Source organism: Anopheles cruzii, chromosome 3 (assembly GCF_943734635.1).
Source record: "Anopheles cruzii chromosome 3, idAnoCruzAS_RS32_06, whole genome shotgun sequence".
NCBI classification, from domain to species: Eukaryota; Metazoa; Arthropoda; class Insecta; order Diptera; family Culicidae; genus Anopheles; species Anopheles cruzii.
This window is the reverse complement of record NC_069145.1, coordinates 6439944-6461784: the sequence shown is the minus strand read 5'-3', so window position 1 is coordinate 6461784 and position 21841 is coordinate 6439944. Positions and strand designations below refer to the sequence as shown.

At 50.2% G+C, this 21841-nt stretch overlaps 4 protein-coding genes across 4 annotated transcripts; 3 read left to right on the top strand and 1 right to left on the bottom strand.

Moving 5' to 3' along the window:
• Window positions 1–1521: 1521 nt before the first annotated feature.
• LOC128275414 (membrane alanyl aminopeptidase-like) lies at window positions 1522–4737 on the top strand. Its single transcript, XM_053013906.1, has 6 exons — window positions 1522–2204; window positions 2267–3605; window positions 3673–3866; window positions 3940–4105; window positions 4194–4333; window positions 4412–4737. The coding sequence occupies exons 1-6, from the start codon at window positions 1522–1524 to the stop codon at window positions 4725–4727; spliced, it is 2838 nt and encodes a 945-aa protein (XP_052869866.1). The 3' UTR covers window positions 4728–4737.
• A 1280-nt stretch (window positions 4738–6017) lies between these two features.
• LOC128275507 (membrane alanyl aminopeptidase-like) lies at window positions 6018–9260 on the top strand. Its single transcript, XM_053014032.1, has 6 exons — window positions 6018–6709; window positions 6788–8120; window positions 8191–8381; window positions 8452–8617; window positions 8691–8830; window positions 8898–9260. The coding sequence occupies exons 1-6, from the start codon at window positions 6018–6020 to the stop codon at window positions 9199–9201; spliced, it is 2826 nt and encodes a 941-aa protein (XP_052869992.1). The 3' UTR covers window positions 9202–9260.
• A 166-nt stretch (window positions 9261–9426) lies between these two features.
• Window positions 9427–13823, bottom strand: LOC128275411 (aminopeptidase N). The gene is made up of 10 exons (XM_053013903.1): window positions 12895–13823; window positions 12661–12819; window positions 12015–12394; window positions 11597–11936; window positions 11104–11513; window positions 10699–10979; window positions 10432–10631; window positions 10050–10361; window positions 9895–9976; window positions 9427–9769 (listed from the first exon to the last, which is right to left on the bottom strand). Exons 1-10 carry the CDS (start codon window positions 13821–13823, stop codon window positions 9635–9637), a joined length of 3228 nt encoding a protein of 1075 aa, XP_052869863.1. The 3' UTR covers window positions 9427–9634.
• Window positions 13824–21001: 7178 nt separating this feature from the next.
• LOC128273547 (UDP-N-acetylglucosamine transferase subunit ALG13 homolog) lies at window positions 21002–21835 on the top strand. Its single transcript, XM_053011539.1, has one exon. The coding sequence runs from the start codon at window positions 21063–21065 to the stop codon at window positions 21576–21578; it is 516 nt and encodes a 171-aa protein (XP_052867499.1). The 5' UTR covers window positions 21002–21062; the 3' UTR covers window positions 21579–21835.
• The last annotated feature ends 6 nt before the right edge of the window (window positions 21836–21841 follow it).

Here is a 21841-nt window from a genome sequence, read left to right as displayed (position 1 = left end):
AAGCGTCCCACATTTGAGCCTATTTGCTTATCCGGCGCCAAACAAGTAACGGACATTGGAAACGTTAGTCAGTCCTCTAAATCGTTATCGATGTAATCACTCCATCCCAGGTTTGTCTGGTCTGAAATGATGTATTTGCTGTCATAGCAATTGTTTTTCTAATGTTAACAACAACAAAGAGCAATAAGTTGACTCAGTGAGTGTCGTTTAAGAAAATGGATGTTTTCACAGCGTAACGTTACTTAAAACAAAACATTTGGACAGGATTGTTGTCTGTTACTAATCGCTCCATAAATGCAAAGTGGTGCCCGAGACACTCATCGACATCCATTATTGAAAGCTTCGTTGTAAAACAATTTCCACTCAACTGGTACACTTCACTCGGGTCAGGCACTTCAAATGACGAATGTTACTGTTGTTGAATGGGTTGAAATTTTTAATTCCGTTAGAGCTGGCAAACCAGACCAACCAACCTCGTATTCTTCGCGCAAGCATGAAACCGGCGACGGATCGGATGCCACTTGTAAGTGACTTCACCGGGGGCAGCTGTTAGACTTGGCAAATACCTTTCATTTGACGTCGTCTCCATTCAGGGCTTGGGGGATCATAAGCCACTAGCGAATGAATGTTGCTATCGCCGGCTCAAATTTCCCGCCGCAGGGTACCCACCGATTGTGAGGCGTAAATTACCGAACACGGCGGACCCCTGGTATTTACTACAGCTAATTACCATTTAGTGATTTACCGTTTTGACGCTACGCCGGCAACGACGGCGATGGAGATGGTAAAACGTTTAACCTAAAAGGTGCACCGCGCGATAAGCGAGACACCGAGGAAGCGAAAAAAGGTGTCGTGAATCGACAGGCACATCTTCCAGTCGTGCTTGATCATGTGAGATGAGATCCACACTAGCCGTGACCCGACAGGTAAGTAGACGTCGAGCAGGTGTCGCGTTGGTTCGAGTAACTGAATTTCTTGCGAAAAATTGGCCTCCGAGATGTCAATAAAATACTGACACTCACTTGCTACCGGTTATCTGTTCGATTGCTACCTCAAAAACATATCATATCGCTGCACATCGTCCGCGTATCTATAGCGTATCGATCATTACTTCTCGGAGCGCGCGTTCGACACATGTTGTTGAGTCACAAAGTTCTATTGGTCCCGTTTTTGCGGAACTATTGGGTGGCTCAGAACAAACGTTCGTTTTGCAAAATTCCAAAGATATTCCATTCCATATCGACGATAAAGACCATCGCCGGGCGATGAAACATTTGTCGTACAACCCGGCGATGTTCCAGGCGCAGATAGTGTGCGCTGTTTCTAGTGCTTCTAATAAGGGCTGATAAAAGATAGGCTTCATTTTACAGTTTTGTCACCAGAGGATCGCACTTCTTGGCTGTCGATTCTGATAGTGTTTCTATAAATATTGTAAACGATTGGCCCCGTCGGATCAGTATACCGTATGAGGGTGTGCCGCTCCGTCAACCGGCATTTGTTTCTCGATTTCCTCCTTTCAGAATGTGTAACTTCGTGTGGGCCGTGATCGTAAACGCTGCCGTGTGCAGCACAGTGTGGGGAAATGGCTGCTGTAGCCCTGTGACGCCCAAAAACCTCGTTCCGACTGAGACGGTGCCGCGGGCACCGTTGGATGAGTACCGCCTGGATGGTTCAGTGGTGCCCTCGCACTACGATATCGAGATCAAGCCGTACTTTGAGGACGAACCGAACAAGGAGCCGTTCACGTTCGATGGGTCCACCACGATAACGGTCAAAGCGGTGGCGGCTGGCACAGGGAAGATCAAACTGCACACGGCCAGCCTGAGTATCCTGACGGCCAGTGTGATGCTGAAATCCAACAGCGCCCCCGTGCAGCTGTTCAATCAATCCTACGACGAGGAGACGGAAGTGCTGACGTTGAACCTGCGCAGTGTGCTGCTGACGAACGTGGACTACCTGTTGTCGTTTAACTACGTCGGCCGGATGGAGGAGAACATGCGTGGATTCTACCGGAGCTATTTTACGGTGGACAGGACGAAAGTGTGGCTAGGATCGACGCAGTTCGAACAGATGGAAGCTCGCCGAGCGTTCCCGTGCTTCGATGAGCCGAAGTTTAAGGCAACATTCGCGCTGAAGATAAACTACAAATCGTCCGCCTACAAGGCCTACTCCAATACGGCTGCCCTGTCGGTTGATGCTGTTGGGTAAGTGAGTGTACCGGGCTGAGACACTGCCTCGATCTGCAAATTGTCGTTCTTTTGTTTAGCAACGGCCGTTCGTTGGTAACGTTTGCGACCACTCCTGTGATGTCTACCTACCTGCTGGCGTTCATCGTGGCACCGTACGAATTGTACGGTGACGATCCGGTTCGGATTCTCGCACGCCCTCAGGCGGCTAATCAGACGGAGTATGGTGCGCGTGAAGGCCTGAAGCTGTTGAAGCAGCTGGGCCACTGGATCGACTATCCGTTCGATCAGGTGCCACAGATACAGCGCATGTACATGGCGGCCGTGCCCGACTTTGCGGCGGGTGCGATGGAGAACTGGGGCCTAATAACGTACCGTGAGTCGAGCTTGCTGTACGTCCCCGAGGAGGCAACCAGCCTGCAGCAGCAACGGATCGCGACCATTATAGCGCACGAACTGGCACACCAGTGGTTCGGCAACCTGGTGACCTGCGAGTGGTGGGACGCTACTTGGTTGAACGAAGGGTTCGCCAGCTACCTGGAGTACTTTGGGACGGCGGCGGCCGAACCGGCGTGGGAGCTCGATCAGCAGTTTGTGGTGGAAAAGCTGCACAGTGCGATGCAAACGGATGGATGGACCAGCACGCACCCCATGACGTCCGCCGTGTATACGAAGGCCCAGGCGGCCGCCATTTTCGATAACATTTCGTACAACAAGGGCGCCGTAGTGCTGCGGATGATGGAGCACTTCCTGTCGAACGCCGTCTTCAAAACCGCCCTGCGGGAGTACGTCCAAGAGCGTGCGTTCACGGCGGCCCGGCCGGATCATCTCTTCTCCGTGTTGAATCGTCACAATACAGAGGCCGACGGGTTCATGAAACCATGGACAACGCAGCCCGGCTATCCGCTGGTAACCGTAACGGGGGGGCTCGATGGATTCACGCTCACACAGGCACGATTCCTTTTCAACGGCACTGCCGGCAACGGCGATGAGACTACGTGGCCTCTGCCCATCACGTACGCCACCACCGGGAAGGAGTTCGACTACACACGGCCGCGATTTATTGCTAGTGGGAAAACCTTCAACATTGCCCTACCGAACGCTTCCAGTGTGCCGTACTTCATCCTGAACAACCAGCAGGTCGGGTACTACCGGGTGAACTACGACGGTGAGCTGTGGAGGAAAATCAGCACCGCATTGCGCAGCGATCGTTTCGGTGGTATTCATGTGGCCAATCGGGCCCAAATCGTGGACGACCTCTTCAACTTGGCCCGGGTCGATGCCCTCAGCTACGGAATGGCTCTGGACATTCTGGAGTACCTGAAGCAGGAGACCGAGTACCTGCCGTGGTTGGCGGCGTCAAACGGGCTAAACACGCTGTCGCTGAAAGTCCTCGCGGAAGATGAGGAGTTGTTTACGGTAGGCCATCACAAACGTGCCGATACTTGAAACTACAACTAAGCTCCGACATTTCCACTTTCTCCAGAGCCACATCTTGGACATTTTTGCCGAAGCGTACGAGCATGTAAAGTTTCAAGAGCCCACCAGCTCGGAGCGTCGAGTACACACGTATCTGCGCCGAGTGGTTCTGGAATGGAGCTGTCGGCACGGCCACGAGACGTGCAGTAAGATGGCGGTGGAGGAGTTTGAGAGATTCCGGGCTAATCCGGGCGCTGTAAAGTAAGTCGCGGTGCTTCAAGCCCTCGACCAAGACTACGGTAGTTCTATCCATTTCCTTCCTCCATTTTACTAGAGTGCACCCCGATCTGCGGCAAGTTGTGTACTGTGAGGGTGTACGCAAAGGGTCCAAGGACCAGTTTGATTTCTTGTTGGACCGCTATCGCACAACGAATGTTGCTACCGAACAACAGCTTACACTGTTCGGCTTGAGCTGCGCCACGCAAAAGGGGCTCGTTCAGGTGAGAAGCAGCTATAAATTAAGGGTTTCTTGAAGGGTGAAAAACACCGATGGTTCCAATTTGCTATTGTCTCCCGATCCACTAACAGCAATTTATGGACCTCACAAGTTCCGTGGATGTGCGGAGCCAAGATAAGGCCACCGCACTATCACTATTGCTGGGTAATCCACAGGCCCTGGAGTCTGCGGCATCTTATCTGATAACAAATCATCGCCGTTGGTCCGAGGCGTGAGTGTTCCATCCGCTGCCGCTGGGAGTCGATTCGAGACTGAGTCAACTGTCTCATTGTTTCGTTTTTGTTCACAGTCACGATGGGTACGGTAGTGTTGGCGTAGCATTCAAGGGAATTCTGGGCCGACTCAAAAACCCGCTAGTGAGGGATTCGATTAGGGCGTTTGCGGAAGGCAACAAAGAAGTGCTGGGATCGGCCACCTACGCCGTTATCGTCGACGGACTGGCAGAGTACGATGCAAATCTACGGTTTACGGTCAATCATCGTGATGACATTCGGGGGTTCCTGAAGACAAAAGCCCACAACGGAGCCCCGCCGGCGCAGGTGGCTGCTATCAACTTGATGACGGTGTCTCTGGGGTTGATACTTTTGGCTCTGCGTAGATGGTGAATCTGGAAGTAGTGGAAAATATACTAACCGGTAAATACGGTCAGCATGATCGAGCTTGGTTGCGAGCTGCTAGCGCCAGCTAATCCGCCCTTATCACATCCGAACACGCATGATCACCCTACTCCGAATGAATTGCAGATAAATCCAGTTTTCCGTCCAACCGTGTTCGGTACACTTAAGAAGCTCCTCTGGTAAGGCTGCTTGATTGGAGTCACATGCCAGATGAACCAATTGTGACGGCACCTTACTTTCCTATCGATTGGCGACGGGACTATCGTGTAATGCTGATAATAGGTGTCATGTTACTCCCTGGTCCCAACGTACTATCTCGTCTGATACAAAGCCCTGCTCTGGCACTTCTTCTATATAAGCGGATCGCGGATCGTACTACAGGTCAGTTGTTGTTGAGTATTTTTGGCATCCGGCATACAGGTAAAGATATTTTGTGCAAATTTCCTTTCCTTTCGTATGTGCTTTTCGAGGTAGTTTCGTTGTCTGGCAGATTCTCGTGGACGAGTACAGCTGATTGTGCAGTGTAGACACAGTGCATTACTCGGTTAATCCGTGGAAAATACCGCAATAAATAGCTTTAAGCGGACTTTTCATAGGTGAAGCCTCAAACGTTGGAAGTAAACTAAGCTAAAGGAAGGGCAAAGATAAAAAATGGCCCACATTTGCTGGGTGGAAGTAATGCTTTCGTAGGTAAAAATAATGATCGACCATTGATCAACATTTATTCAAGATTGTTACCACGTGTCCCCACTGTGACAGGGCGTTGATCGGCGTCTAAAGAGCGCAAGGCAATTTCTGCAACGTTCTTCGCTTTATTTAAAGATCGATCGTTGTATATCGATAGGATTAACCATTGTCGTATTTTCAAAATCTTCGTCGCCTTAGTTCCCTCTAAAATTCCGTGTTCCGAGTACGATGTGTGCCGTATTAGTCAGCAAATCGTTATTCATCAATAGGGCAATATAGTTTTTACGGTGTATCGGTTCCTTGTGCGTTTTAGTATCATCGTAAACGATAAGGACGAAAAAAGGCCCTGATCAGGTGTGTTCCATTGACTAGTGCGTAATCTTTGTGCGGCCCGATCTAGACCAGCCGAACCAGCAATTTTACTGGACCGGTGGAACAATGTTGGTTCATTGATTGGTACGATTAGATAGACACCAGGCCCTCCGATACGGCTTAGCACAGAGGGAGATGTGAATTGTTGTCTTTTATTGCTTCCGTGCGTTCATCTAACGGTTCACTTCCCGTTCTTATCGTTCGATTGAATGTTGCAGGATGGGGTTGATGCGCAAGCTTACTTTGGGTGGCATCGTTGCCGTAGCCTGTTGTCTCATTTCGGGCACGGTCCGGGGAACCCCCGTCGATCCGGACGAGCGTTACCATTTGGTCGAGGCAGAGCCACGTGCGGCACTAGAGGACTATCGGCTAAACGAGGACGTGTGGCCATCGCACTACGATGTGGAGATTAAGCCGTACCTGGAGGCCGAAGCTGGCAAAGCCGCCTTCACGTTCGACGGCAAGACGACGATAACGGTCTCCACCGCGCTGTCGGCTGTGACCGCGATCAAGCTACACATGGCGCGATTGAACATCGCCAGCTGGCGAGTGACCCGCAAGTCGGACAACTCGCTGGTCCAAACGGCGACCGAGATGTACGATGGCGAGACGGAGATACTGACCCTTCCACTTCTATCGCCGCTCCTGGTGAACGAGGACTATCTGCTGTACTTCGAGTACACCGGCACGATGGACGACGATATGCACGGGTTCTACCGCACTTACTATCTGGTGAATGGCAACCCCGTTTGGATGGGCTCGACACAGTTCGAGCAAACGCATGCCCGGCGCGCCTTCCCCTGCTTCGACGAGCCGCGGTACAAGGCCAAATTTCAGCTAAAAATTAGTCACAAAACACCGCAGTACAGTGTGTATTCGAACACGCCCGTCGCAACCACCGTCGTAGATGGGTACGTTAACTTCTAAAGTTTCTTCTTTCCACTGACCATGACACACTGACTCTAATGGCTTCGAACTGGCTTTTATAGCACCGATCGAACACTCAGCACGTTTGCAGTTACGCCGCCGATGTCCACCTATCTGCTAGCGTTTATGGTCGCACCGTACGAGGTGACTGAACGCGAAGAGATGGGTATCCTGGCGCGCCCGCAAGCCAGAGACCAAACAGCCTACAGCTTGGACGTCGGCTTGAAGCTGCTGCGAGCCCTTGGCTCGTGGATCGACTACCCGTTCACCAGTGTGGCAGAAATGACGCGCATGTACATGGCGGCCGTGCCAGACTTTTCCGCTGGTGCAATGGAGAACTGGGGCCTCCTGACGTACCGGGAGACCAATATCCTGTACCGGGCGGATGATGCCACCAGCTTGCAGCAGCAGCGGATCGCGGCCGTCATTTCGCACGAGATCGCCCACCAGTGGTTCGGGGATCTGGTGACCTGCGAGTGGTGGGACGTTACCTGGCTGAATGAAGGGTTCGCCCGGTATTTCCAGTACTACGGCACGGAAACAGTGGAAACGACCTGGGAGCTGAGCCACCAGTTTGTCGTGGAACAGTTGCAGGGTGTGATGCAGATGGACAGCCTAACCAGCACGCACCCCATGACGCACCCGGTGTACACGCCAGCCCAAGCCAGTGGCATCTTCGACAACATTTCGTACAACAAGGGAGCCGTCATACTGCGGATGATGGAGCACTTCCTAACGCCCACCCGGTTCCAGACGGCACTGCGGCAGTACATCAAGAATCAAGCCTACAAGACGGCTCGTCCGGAGCATCTCTTCGCCGTTCTGAACCAATTCGAAGCGACCGCTGAGGATCGCATGAAACCGTGGACAGTGCAGAGTGGCTACCCATTGCTGACGGTCACCAGTAGCGCCAACGGGTTCACCGTGACTCAGAAGCGGTTCCTGGTGAACGAACCCAGTCACACCGACGCAACGCTGTGGCCGGTGCCCATCACTTACGCTACCAAGGAAAGTGACTTCTCGAACACGATGCCAACGTTCTACGGTGCGGCCACGTTTAACCTGGCCGTGCCGGATGCGGCCAATGTTCCATACCTTGTCCTAAACAACCAGCAAGTCGGGTACTATCGCGTCAACTACGACGCTGCCCTTTGGGCGAAGATTAGCAGCGCCCTGCAGAGCACCAATTTCGGCGGAATCCACGTGCTGAACCGGGCTCAAATTGTCGACGATCTGTTCAACTTGGCCCGCGGTGGAATCGTTCCGTACGGAACGGCACTGGACATTCTGGAGTATCTGAAGCATGAAACGGAGTACGCTCCGTGGTTGGCGGCCGTCAATGGCCTCACCACTCTTGCCCGGCGCATTCACGAGGAGGACGAACAGCTGTTTGCGGTACGCCTTGAGCAAAACAGCAACCCGGACCTGTGTTACCACTGACCGTTGTCACCGTTTTTATTCGCAGATCCACATCTTGGATATTCTGGAAAAGGTGTACGACGTAGTCAAGTTCCAGTCACCAACCAGCAACGAGCGGCGTGTACTGACGTACCTGCGCCAGAATGTCCTCCAGTGGGCCTGTAACTATGGTCACGAGGCGTGCAGTGAGGCAGCGGTTACCGAGTTTAGGAGATTCTTCGCCAATCCACAAACAAAGTACGACCAACGGGGAGTAGCATCAAGTCGAGGCAGATTTTATGAGGAACTCGTCTTTCTTTTTCTACAGGGTACACCCCGACATGCGCCAGGTCGTGTACTGCGAGGGTATCCGCAAGGGAACGAAGGAACACTTCGAGTTCCTGTGGAACCAGTATCTGACCACCAACGTGGCTACGGAGCAGATCCTCGTTCTGCAAGGCTTAGGTTGTGCATCGACGAGTGAGACGATCAACGTAAGTAGTATGGGGGTCTCTGCGCCGTTTAGAATTCTGCAACCGATCCTGTACGATCTGTTCTCCCAACCAGATACTCATGGATGCCATTACAAGCGACCACGTCAGAAAGCAGGATAAGAGCAACGCGTACACTTATATCATTAACAACCCGTACACCTTGCCGCACGTTTCGGCGTACCTACGACAGAATCACGCAATTTGGGCCACATCGTAAGTGCATGGCCACGTGGGTCCTTTGGTATCTCTTTAGTGTAAAAACTACTTGTCATCTTCACAGACACGGAGACTACATGAACGTGGCCTCGGCTTTCAACAACCTTTTGGCCCGTTTAAAGAACGATGCCGAGAAGCAAACGATTAGCACGTTCATCGAGGCGAATAAGAACGTTCTGGGCACCGCAGCATACGATTCGATAAAGGGTGGCCTTGACGACTACGATAGTAACAAGCGATTCACGGTGGACAATCGGAATGCCATCAGGGACTTCCTGAAGAAAAAGGCCGACGGTGGCGCTGCCACCATACTCACCAACGTTACCCTCATGGTTGGGCTGCTCATGCTGGTGCTGTTCCGTCTGTAAGCTACAAACTGACACGGATACCGGCTATTGAAGAAATAAAATTCACCACCCCAAAAGCAGTGGAGCAATTCCGACAATTGAAAGTGTTTTCGTCTGCCCGCCTTGGTTCGTGTACTCCATGAACATTCTTTATCCGAACTGATTCACACCGAAGATACTCAAACTTAATTATATTTCTTGGCAACAGATCTCCTCACACAGTTCACTCTTCGAATCATCGCGCGGTACTGCCGTCTACCTACCTTTTGCTACCAAATTAACGAATAACTTTATTTTATCTTAAGTACGCTTATTAAAACTGCTTGCAACTAAATTGAGTTATGACCAGTTCAGCGGACGTCGCTTCCATAGACTTCCGACGGTCCGACGGCGGTCTCCGGTTGGCGCGTGCAATCTGCCCAATCTGCCTCTGTAGTCTGTGGCGTGCGCGCTTTTAAAACCCATCCAACCAATTAACGATCGTCTGCGCGTTGCGGTTGTACCAGTCAATGTTGGCCTCCGTCCGCTCGATCGACTGCTGTATCGTGCGGCCACTGTCTATCAGATGTGTTTCGGCAAATTTCTTCAGCTGCGAACGGGAAACCGGGAGATGCGATTCAATTGATGGTGACGCAAAGCCATTCATTAGATTCATTAGTTTGAAATTCGTCTATCTCGGCGCCCGGCAGACCTTACGCGACGCGCCATACCCACCTCCAACAATTCGGCGTCGGTGTTGAACCGCTTGGTGGAGTACTTGAGTATGATGTTCAAATTGGACATCGTCGAGCCAAAGCTATAGTACGAGGGAAAAAGATACACAATCAATGAATTGGCAAATGCTTGATTTCGACCGTGGACCAACTTACTAGTGCTTCATCTTCTGCCAATTGTTGCGCATGTAATCGAATGCAAGCGCTTGCCCTACCACGTTGTCCGACACGGAAAGAAACACTCGGAAGGCATCCTGCTTCCGGATCCCGTAGTCGTCCGACATCGAGTTCTCCAGGTACCGCGTCAGTATCCAAGGCACCCGCGAGCAGCCCAGCGCGGACAGCAGTATCTCCTTCTCGCTGGCCACGGTTGCCCGCTGGAAGCGTTCCCAGGCAAAGTTCCACTCCGTTTCGTCTCCATACTTGATCGCCGTGCAGTAAACCGTGCTCTTAAGGTTCGGTGAAACCCTACGCCAAACGGAATGGATTGCTGTAGGGAGCGGGGAAACGCAAAACGCGAGCGAGCGGTCACACTCACGGGTTGTTGATGTCCGGATTGGGATCGTGCATCCATTCGTAGTACTTGCGGATGCAGTGATTCACGCAGTCCTTGCTCCCCAGATGGCAGACCGCCTTCAGTACGCTGATGCGCTTGTAAACCTTCAACAGTGGGTCGTCCCGGTGATCCTCGAAACCCACTTGGTTGTAAATGTTTTCCATTAGCTCCATGGAATATTTCTGCAACATTACCGCAAAGGGGTGTTCAGTCGTCACTGGGTTACACGTAGTTCACCGAGCACGTTACCTTGAAAGCTCCATAGTGGCGCGTTCGTACCAGCATCGAGTCGATGTAGTTTAGTGCCGAAATGGCCGCCTTCCAGGGTACGTAGTCGGTTTCGTGGACCAGATAGCGGGTCACGTTCAGCGCCACCGTGTAATCCAGATAGCCGGCACGTGCCAAATTGAGGGCATCATCAATCAGCTGAGCCCGATTGGTGGCGGCAATCGTTCCGTGCTTGTCCCTGTCTTGCAGATGGGTAACGATCATTTGCCAGTTGCGCTCGTCGTAGTTCACCCGATAGTACCCTACCGATCAGGTTCGAAAACGGTCTTACGTTAATTGGGTTGTAAAATAAACACTTCAATCACTCGGTAGAGTCCCGTTCAACCCTTTCCGCTTTGCGGGCTTCCGCTCCCCACCACCACTGACCGGTTTGCTGCAGGTTGACAATCATCCAATCGTGGCTGGGAATGTCGTGATTGCTGATAACCAGCGTCTCTTCCGCCTTCATCCAGATGTTGGGCTTCGTTTCGCGGAAGTTGCTCTCGCCGAGCGTGGTGTAGGTAATCGGAATCCACCAGAGCACCCGGTCCCCGGCGGCGTGAGTGCCGTTCACCGCGTTCTTCCGCGCGGTGCTCCCCAAGGAGAATCGGCTCTGCCGAAGCACGATGCTGTCCGTTTCGTAGTCCCGGCGAACGGATACGACCGGAAAGCCGGTCTGCAGCGTCCAGGTATCCATGATTTCCTTCACCGACGTGTGCTCGTCGAAGATTGCACCGCGCCGCGCTTCGTTCGTTAGATACTCCCACAGATCGTCCTGATTGGCACTCTGATACTTTCTGTGGAACGGAAAACCATCTACGATTAATCGATACGACGACGAATGCGGGGGTGGACACGCTCGGGCACCGCCGGTAATTACTTGTAGTTCAGATAGTTGGTGAGACCGCGCTTGAACACATCGGTCGTCAGGAAGTGGTCCATCATCCGGATGATGGTGGCACCCTTGCCGTAGGATATTTTGTCGAAAATTTCATGAATCTCCTCGGGATTGTGCACCTCCACCGAGATCTGGTGCGACGACGAGAGGGCGTCCAGCGAAAAAACATTGTGCAGCTCGTTCACCACGAACTGCTCCATCGACTTCCAGCCCGGTTCGACCGCGTCCACCCCCAGATACTCCATGTAGCTGGCGAAACCTTCGTTCAGCCAGAGATCCGTCCACCAGGACGGTGTCACGAGATTACCGAACCATTGGTGAGCTTGAGTGAAAGAAAAGGATGATCGAGTTCCGTCATTAATCGAGCTTTTGCAGGATGGGCAAGGTACTAGATGCTCACCGAGTTCGTGCGCGACCACCGTGATCACGTGCTGCTTGTTGCTGATGGCCGACACATTCTCCTCGTACAGCATGGCCGTCTCACGGTACGTGATCAGTCCCCAGTTTTCCATCGCGCCAGCACTAAAGTCGGGTAAGGCAATCATGTCAAGCTTCGGCAGGGGGTAGTCGATGTGAAAGAAACCTTCGAGAAACTTGAGCAGCTTCGGACCGACGCTCAGTGCGTAGCGGGCCGACCGGATTGCGTCGGCCCGCGCCCAGACGGAGAAGTTGCCGCTCGAAATGTTGACGTAGTCACACACGACAAACGCCACCAGATAGGTGGACATCGGTACCGACTGTTGGTACACGTCCCAAACGTAGCCCCGCAGTTCCGGTTCCCTGCAAATTATCGCAATCGCAATATTACATTAAATTCAGGAATACTTATTTTGAAAATTGGAAAGCAACATGGTTTACGTTCTTAAATTTTGACAATGATTTTAGTCAGTTGGAAATCTTAGTAGGCTCTACTGAAACTGTTCAAACGAAATCTTCAAGGAAATTGCCCTTTCCAGTGATATCGCAACAAACTGGTCCTTTTTTGAGTCACCCTGTACAAAAGGTGGATAGGAGAGCCCAACTTCTCCGCCACCCTGTTGCCTTACTTTGCATCGTATGACTGAAGTCGGGGCATGTTCGAGAGCGAAATCATATCCTTCGTCCGCGCGATACTGATATTGAAGCGTGCCTTCAGGGCCGGCTCATCGAAGCACGGAAACGCACGCCGGGCATCGGTTGGCTGAAACTGTGTGGTGGCAATCCATCTGGAACGTAAAGTGTGACAATGTTTCGCATTAGGACCAGGCCGGAACGAAAGTTCGGGACACGCTTTGTCTCACTTTGTCTCATTGTTGGCTGTGTACGAGCTGCGGTAGAACCCTTGCAGATAGTCGTTCAGGATACCCTCGTAACGGATCCGCACCACATACTGAGCGCCCTGTTCGAGATCTTCCTTGAGCACCAGCACGTAGAACTGCTTGCTGGCCACGGTGACATTGTGATCGATTTCGACAAACTGCTCCGCAAAATCGGTGCCGGTTGAGTTATGGTCCGGTTCGTCCGTTTCTTCCTCACTCAGATCGGCCGGGTCCTCGGGGCTTGCAATCCGGTGCCGCGCGACCGTGGCATCGAAAATGCGGAGTGCGGCCGCGTGCAGAGTCACGTTGTTGCAGCGTTCCTTCACGCGGATCAGAATCTCGACCGTGCCGGTGAACGTAAAGTTGTCCTCCTCCAGCCACGGCGTAAGCTGAATGTCGTAAGCGATGGGTTCGATCGATCGGGGCAAGCGTAAGTTTTCCGACGGTTCCGATGGTGTAACCGGCTCCTTCTCGGTCACAGTAACGGCCGGGGTCGTCCCGTTTTCCATCCGGTTCGGGCTGTCAGTTACCGTACTGCCGTCCTCCCGGCTCACGGGGACCGTGGCTGGTGAATCTTCCCATTTTTTCGAAGACGCCGTATCCTGATGCGGCACCTCAACTGGCTGGTGTGGTTGTTGATGATGCGGCTGGTTGTGGTTCGAGATTGGATGCTGATGATGGTCGCACGGTGGCGGGTGCTGATGGGCGGCGTGATAGTGTTGCTGCTCGCTGCACGACGAAGAGTGATAAATTAAAAGTCCTGAACCGAGCAGCAGACAGCACACGATGGCCGTCGTAACCATTAGCGTCGTTCGGGTGATTAGGTAGCCCCGCCTGCCCTCGACCGTGGTTCCGTCCACCTCCATGCCCAGCGATTCTCGTATCTGTACTTTGCTGCTGTTGTTGTTCATGGCGTTCCGGGTGGCGATCCTTCTGCGTTGCCCGTTACGCCACAAGCCACGCAACCACCGAGCGAACGAATTCTTGGGTTAACTCTGCGACCGACGCTCGACTTACGCGCGCCTGCTGGTAGCCGATCCTTCGCCAAGGGTCTGCAAAGAGACAGATGTCGGTCGGTCAAGAAGAATCCACAGAGGCTCTCAGTGGTCTTTATTAATCTGGATTGTATTAATTTGAATCGATTAAAGCGCGGGGCAATGGAGGGCAATTGAGGCGCGCACGTCCTGGGGAACGCGGAACGATCAGGGTGTTGATTTGCATGATTCTCCATCATACGGAACCGCGGCATGATTTGGGAATGTTATCGTTTAACGGATTTACGAGAAAGTTTACTTTTGTTGTAAGCTTTGAAAAATCGTTTGTAAATTAAGTAATATTTGTACTCTGTCTGTCGTTTAAATCCTATGGAAATAATACTTGAATCGCGCACGTTGTTACTGGGTAGAGTCGGTGACAATATTCCTGAAAATATTGCTTCAATTTGATCGAATTAGAGACTACGTGTCTACTTATTAGAGGCTAATTAGATCGAATTAGAGACTACGTGTGGGCTATTAGTTGTCACAATTAGAAGTCGTATCATGTTTTTGTAATTAAAGAAGTTATTGTCTTCAATACGTAGAAGAAGATATACTCTGAAAGAATTGACAAATTACTCACACAATGACGAAATGTTTTAGTTCTTTATGATGAACTGAAGCTTGATTAAATTTTATTTACAATAGAAAAACATTCACTAAAAAATGGTTAAAAAAGTCGAAGATGTTTACCTAATAACATAATATAAAACATTTAAAGGGTTGTTGTATTTAACTAATAAATGGGTTTCAGATATAATGATGATCACTAAAAAATATTCATTGGCCAGTATAAACCAAGTCATAAAAAAGAGAAAAGAAGAATTTTTAGAGAACGACAAAAGGAAAAGAATGAAAAATACGATACAAGGCGTTAAATTTATCGCCCTAAAATTCAATAAGATTATAAAGGTAAATAAAGGTTCTGCTTTTAACAGAAAATAGCTTATAGCAAATCGATTCCCTTTCGAAAGAAAGTCTCACAAACTTGGACCGATTCGGGCACCCTTTTCCATTTGCAACATACTCGAGTCGCAGCCATCGACGATACACCACGATGATTAATCCGATCGTTTTGTCCCTTCCTTCAAGGGGTCTTAATCGATGTGCGTTTCATGTTCCCTGGCACGAAATGCGCGCGACAAATCACATGTGCGTGAAACATTCTATTTATTCATCAGTTTCTGAAACAAAACGGAATGCAAACATATCCGGCTCGTTTTGCGTGCGATTTGGCGAGTCCCTAGAGGCGCAACACATGGTTCCGCGTTCGGCCCCGGTTCGGTTGCGGTTTTAGTTTTAAACCTAATTGATGGTGAACATAAATCACTTTTTCCATGCTGTTGACGCATCTCTCTTTACTTTTTCTTGGTTTCACTTTTTCCTTTTTGTGCCATGCATTAACGCGCTTTTGCTGATAATTGGGCGCATTGGTGGTCGAAGTTCAAACTCTCATTTAACAACTCATTCTTCCCGGCCGTGTTTTGCGGTTGGACCGGCAAACGGGGTGATAACGTCTCGACAACTGCGTCATCCGAGCAGTGCCTGGTACTCTCGGCAGAAATGGAACCCGATCAATGAAAAGGATTCACGGGCTTGTGGTTCGAGAGAATCCATGCCCCGATCCCACATAATTCACCTCTGCTGGTATCCATATGGATATGAATTGGCGGTAGCAAAAACTTGGCCGGACGAAGAAATTCTACACCGGATTCACGCCGATTTGGACACCCTCAGCCTGTGAGATCCGGCCATGTGATGGCTTGCAGGGTGCCCAACCCGGTCAACAAACACTTGCTCCGGGCACCGGCTGCGGTGTCTTGCGAGATGATGCTTGATCGTGGTTGTCATCGTAAACCTTTTCTAGATTGAATTACCACCGTCAGTTGGATCCGGTTCACATCCTGATAGGGAAGTCCCTAGTGCAGCGCATAAAATCCCACAAACGACAGCCGGCCGCCCTGGAGGCCACGGCTCGTAGAGAAGTGCAGCCTGGCGCTGGGGCAATTTGAGAAAGTTTTTCAAAGAACTTCCTTTGTTACATGCTGGTTAGCCCGGAGCACGTGGGACGTTGCAGTGTGATTTGGTTGATTTAAAATTTAAACCCACACACAAAGTGAACCATCGGAGAGCCGGCAGAGCATGTGTGGCTGGGGTTCCGCGTCCGAAGCGGGTCACCAAATTTATTGGTAACGAAACAATTAACCAGCATAATTTACATTCCACTCGTTGGCCCGTCTTGGAACTGGAACCGGAAGTTGAATTTAAACACCAACCGAATCCGAGCTCATGGTTGTACCTCGACCAAGCACACGCGTTAGCGTTCTCGGGGTCTCGGTACGAGGGGCCTCCTTCATGTCATCCATTTTTGAAAGCCACCGTTCGAGCACCGAGTCTCCGAGTACCAACGTTCTTTCTTTTAATATTCCATTATTTCCCTTGTGCAGTGTGAGCTTTATGGCCTGATAGAGTTGCCGGCGCTACTAGAGAAGAGGTGAGCGAGGCTCGCTTCCCCATTTGCTATGCAAAGCTCGCACTCCCCTCATGGCCCGACGGTCGAGCAAGCGGGCTTGGAAGAACGTATCCCGACCGGGTCCGATATTTCCATCACAAATCGGAACCGACACACGGCCAAAAAAACAAAGAAAAGGAAAGAAACATCTGAACAACAAGAACGGTCCTAACCTAAATCGTGCACCATCCCGGTCTCCGGTCCACCCGATTTGTATGCAGCAGCATTGGTGGGTGATTACGGAGCGGTTGGATGGGGTGCCGGGACAGCAGCGGGACAAGAAACCGAAATCATAACGCCAACGGCCAACGACGTCGACGAACAACAACGGGCTCGATGGCGTTCTTGGCACTGCGGACGATTGTTTCCAAATTTAGTGTGTCACTGTTTCTTCCTTGCCCCGGCGTCTTCAGGAAGCCGGCATCGTTTCGGTTTCGTTTGACGTTTCTCGAGTCAAGTCGTTGACCGCCAGCAAATAGGGGGATTGCGGCCGAGCGGCCGGGCGGCCGAATTGTCACACACGACACAGACGAAAGGCCGGCAATTAATCCAATCCCAATCGCAATCAGATTCATTAAAAAATATGCCTTCCCGGCCGGAATACGAATGAGTCTCATAGGCCCCAGATGGTGGGTCTGTTTGTCTTCGACCGGTATAGGCCGCTATACGCTACCATGTTTATCACCAATCGGGGGATACAATTTCAGTTGGACTAATAAATGAATGTAGTCAGGCACATGTTTCTATTAGTTCGTCTCTAATGCCGGCAAGGAATTGGCAGTTGCAGAGTGAATTTGACAATGGATTGCGTTGAACCGAACTAAAGGGCAATATGGCGGATCACTGGCTTATGCGTTTGCTAGCTCCTACATTCAAAGCTAGGCCAACTAGTTAACAATAACGAATGTCAAAACGAAACTCTTATTTATTTTTTAATTTGCTTTCAGTCCCCAATTTGGCCGATAGTTTCGATCTACGATTTAACTTATATTGAGTTAAGTTATATTGTTTGGCTTTAAATTAAAAATCAAGGAAGCATAATTACATTCCGCATCCTTGCTTCCCATCGATCATGTGTCGCCAGATGTCAGGCTCCAGCGTCCAGCGTCTGTGTCCTTCGAAGGGACGAAGAACGAGAAATGGGTACTTGGCCACAAGGAAAAAGGAGAAAAAACACAGTAAAACCAACATCATTATCCGTCGAGTCAATCACTGGCCGGCGCCTCGTATCGTGTTCGGCGACCCATGGACCGATGATGCTATGCGAATGCGCCATTGTTCGCGCTATTAATAATATGACGGAGGGGGCCACATATGCAACAGATGCTGTCGGATGGCTCAAATTTATTTTCAATTTCCTTAAATCCTCAATCTCTTTTTTGCTGTAATCTTGAGACGAGTAGAGAGTAAGGAAAATAAAGGGATTACAGTTTGGCAAGCGATAGGAAAATAACAGAGTTTAAAACCGGGGAACGAACTCCCCCCCTAGAGAGGTCGGTCGAAAGCAGTCACTGACTTGACTTGACTTGAAGAAGCGCCGGAAGGGCGAGAAAAGAAAATCGTTAGCACTTGACCTTCCCGGCTCTGTGTCCCGGTGGCCGTACGCCATCCGCAACGGGTTTTGCTCACTTTTCGCCGGGCGCCGGAACGGGATGAAGTGAACAGCGGACCCAATACCTCATCGGCCACACCGTGATTCATCACGTATCTTGCTGTGCGGTGGTTCTGGCACACGCTCTGCTCTCCTGCACTTCACACCGCCATTTCTTTCCACGTCAACCGCGTAACCGGACCGAACCATATGGGCGAAACGGGAGCGCGTTCAAACCTAATTGATTTATCAAATCAGAACCATGACAAGTGAGAGTACCCGAAGTACCTCGGGGAAGCCGCGGTGGTGGAGCCCGATTCCAAGCGCCGCACGACACCGTAAGAGGCGTACGTAGTAGATTGAGTAATCCTACCCCGGCACGCTTCGTGAACCGTATGTGTGCTATACTTTGTTTTCTATGTTGGACTCATCGCACCCATTAGTACTCCTTCGCCGATCGGACCGAAACGGCCCTTTGTCTACCCGCCGAGATCTGCGGTACTGCTAGATTGGCGCTTGAATTGATTCAAGGCCACCGCCGGTTGCGCCTCTTACGTGGGCACTAGCCGACGGGATGTCTAGGTAAATCTATTCGATTCCATATGTTTCATAGTGTCAATATCTCGACTTGGCTGTGGTTGCCGGGGCCAATCGCCGGCCACTCCAGGTACACACCTTCAGTAAAATAAGCAAAGCGAAAATATTGATTCTACGGTTTAAAGAAAAAACGCATATATCGCCATTAGAAATGAAACACATGGACACAAACAAATTAAAACAACTCTGGCGATGATTCTGCCGAATCCCACCATCACCCATTTACATAACTCCGAAACGTGATAATACGGCGGATTGGAAGCTCCCGGCGGCCCCTTGGAGACAATCAAATATAGCGATTGAGTGTCATGCTGCGAAAAAAAGAGTCAATTCCAACCAAACACAGTTTACTACTGCGACCTCTGTCTTTACGAACCGCCGTGTGTCGTAACGCGCAATTGATCGATTGGCGTTCAATATTACATACACCGGGCGCCGTGTCGCACGCAGCATCATCACACCGGGATCAACGTCGAATCCGCATCGGATAGAACGACCACCGTTGCGTTATATCTCGCATTAGGCTGCTAATTGACGAACCATCAGCCTCCGTCCCCAGCGGCAGTCGAATCGGATTGGGAAGAACCACATTGGAGAATAACCCCTTATCTGGCCAAGGGGGCTGCAAGTTTAATGTTTTCATCCATTTTATAATTAATACACCGGTGCTAAGGATGATGGATGCGTAACCCATTTCTTCGCCCGGTATGAATCACTCATAGATCGTTGATGACTGTTGCGAAAGAGACACCCCGATGTTACTAACTGTTACCTGTTATTCTTTTGCCAGCCGATATCCAATCCAGTTCAGGCGTAAACACTTGTTTCGTAACATTTGACCACCATTCTACTAGCGTTCTGCGGGCGAACAAACAATGTGCCTCGTTTACTATGCTTCACAGAAAGTACGTTACTTTTTTGAATACACCGAAGTCCTTAAATCACTTGCTGACGGCTCGTAGATCAGTTTGATCGGCAAGCTAGAAGCGGCACCATAGCATCTTGATCTTCGCCAGTGCCACAAAATTGCCACTTGAACGTTGCGTTACGGCCGTTAAGTGCGGCTTCCGATTTTGTAAACTACCTTTCACCGTTTTCACCTATGTTTTTTTTTGTTTATTCGTGCGCCGTACGCGCTATTTTCGGACGCAAATTAATTTATCTCTACCGCACGTAACAAGTTGATTGGATCAACATGATCGCCTGCCGGCATCGATGCTATTTTGAAAGCAATCGTTCGGGTTCGCGCTTAACACTTTCCGTTCGCGATTGGTGCACTTCCGCTAGCACAGAGCCAGGATCATCCGAAGACCACATTAACTAGTACTTGACGCACCGCGTTTTGGGTCTGCCACAGACAGGGAAATAACCATCTTTTCGGTCCGAATGCTGGCAAGCAAACTTAGCTGGTTGCGAGAAGGAAGGGTATAATCGAACGTTAAATATTAGCATTAAAAAATTAAATAGTAAGCAAATTTTAGCAAGTAACAGAACGCCGAGGACGAAACACTTTACTGTGAAATGGCTCTGAATCCGAGTCTTCACGCGCAAACTGTTCCGTTGGGGGAACACGGAATCTGCACGACCACCTTTAGCCGGAACCGGAAAACACGTCCGAATACTAAAACCGTGGAATGGTTCAAAATGGTTCAAATGGTCCTTTACCGTGAAATGGTTCAAATTTGATTTCTGAGTTTACTGACCAACTGACTAACGAACTGACTTTCGAACCTGACTCTCTCTGTATTTCTCTCTTAAGGCCGGTCCACACGCAACGATTTGACTGCTACTTTGGTCTGTAACTTTTCTAATACATTAAGAGACGAAAGAAGCTTCAAGCTCAAAGTATCTATAATAAAGATTATAATAAAGATAATAACAATACTTCGGTCTGCGCAGATCAAAGCCGTTATCGGATCGTAGCAATCTGTGGAGTCCACACGGTACGATTTCATAACGATTTGCAATCGCAGATCCGATACGTTGTGCTCAGTGTGAATGTGTGTTGGTCTGCCATGGCATTGTGCGTTTTGGTTAAAAGCAAAAAATAGAAAACTGCGTTGATGGTCGACAACGACCAAAATCGGTGCAATTTCGCTGTCCAGACGCTACAATTTGTCTGCGCAGACAAATCGTAGCGTCTGGACCGGCCTTTAGCTTATTTTCTCTCTGTATTTCTCTGCGCCCTCGGTCTCAACCATTTTCATGCAATGTCGAATACCGCCACATGATTGAAATATTTCATGCTACGCGTCTTGCACGCAATGGTGGGTTTCACTCATGCAAATCGCAAATGTCACTTTCAACAACAAAATGCACTTGCTCAATGCTGCACTTTGTTTACGTTCTTTAGGTTACTGATTTTGCCGATCTGCTAATTGAGTGAGAAGTAGGAATTTTCTACAGGCAAACAATGATCAAAAGGCCATTTCGGAACGTTTTTGTAACGGTAGGCACGACACAGTTCGAGGAACTGGTAAGCGCCGTCGTGTCCACGGAGGTTCTGCAGCAGCTGGAACGTTTGGGATGTGAAGTGCTCACGATCCAAACGGGGACCGGTTCGACTCCCGATTTAGAGCGCGTCCAGGAGCGGTCGAGGATTCGCATCACTTGTTACGACCTGAAAAGCAGCATCGGAGAGGACATTAAACAAGCGGACCTGGTCATTAGCCACGCCGGAGCTGGGAGCTGCATAGAAGTGTTGGAAGCCTGCCGACCGCTGGTGGTGGTGGTCAATGAATCGTTGATGGACAACCATCAGACGGAACTGGCTGAACGGTTGAGCCGCGATGATCACCTTTTCTTCTGCACTCCAAGTCAACTGCACCACACGTTGGCGGAAGTGGATTTCAGTCGGCTAAAGAAACTGGCCTCTGGTTCGTTGAACAGTTTCATCGACCATCTCGACAAATGTATGGGCTTCAAATAGGATAATAGCCCAGGACATCAGGCGGAAGTAGGGAAACAAGCGTAGATATCAAAGAAGAAAGAGAAAAGGGAGTGTGTGCTCAGAAGAGGAATTTTCAGGATCCTTCTTTGCTGAAAGCATACTTTATACGGAGCGCGATGTGATGACATTTTTAATATAAAATATTTGTAAAAATGAATAAAACAAGTTTGTTCGAGAATAAAATCCGATTGAGAAAAACGGTGGATAAAAAATTATCCATCTTTCCCCTAGGGGGTTTTGTG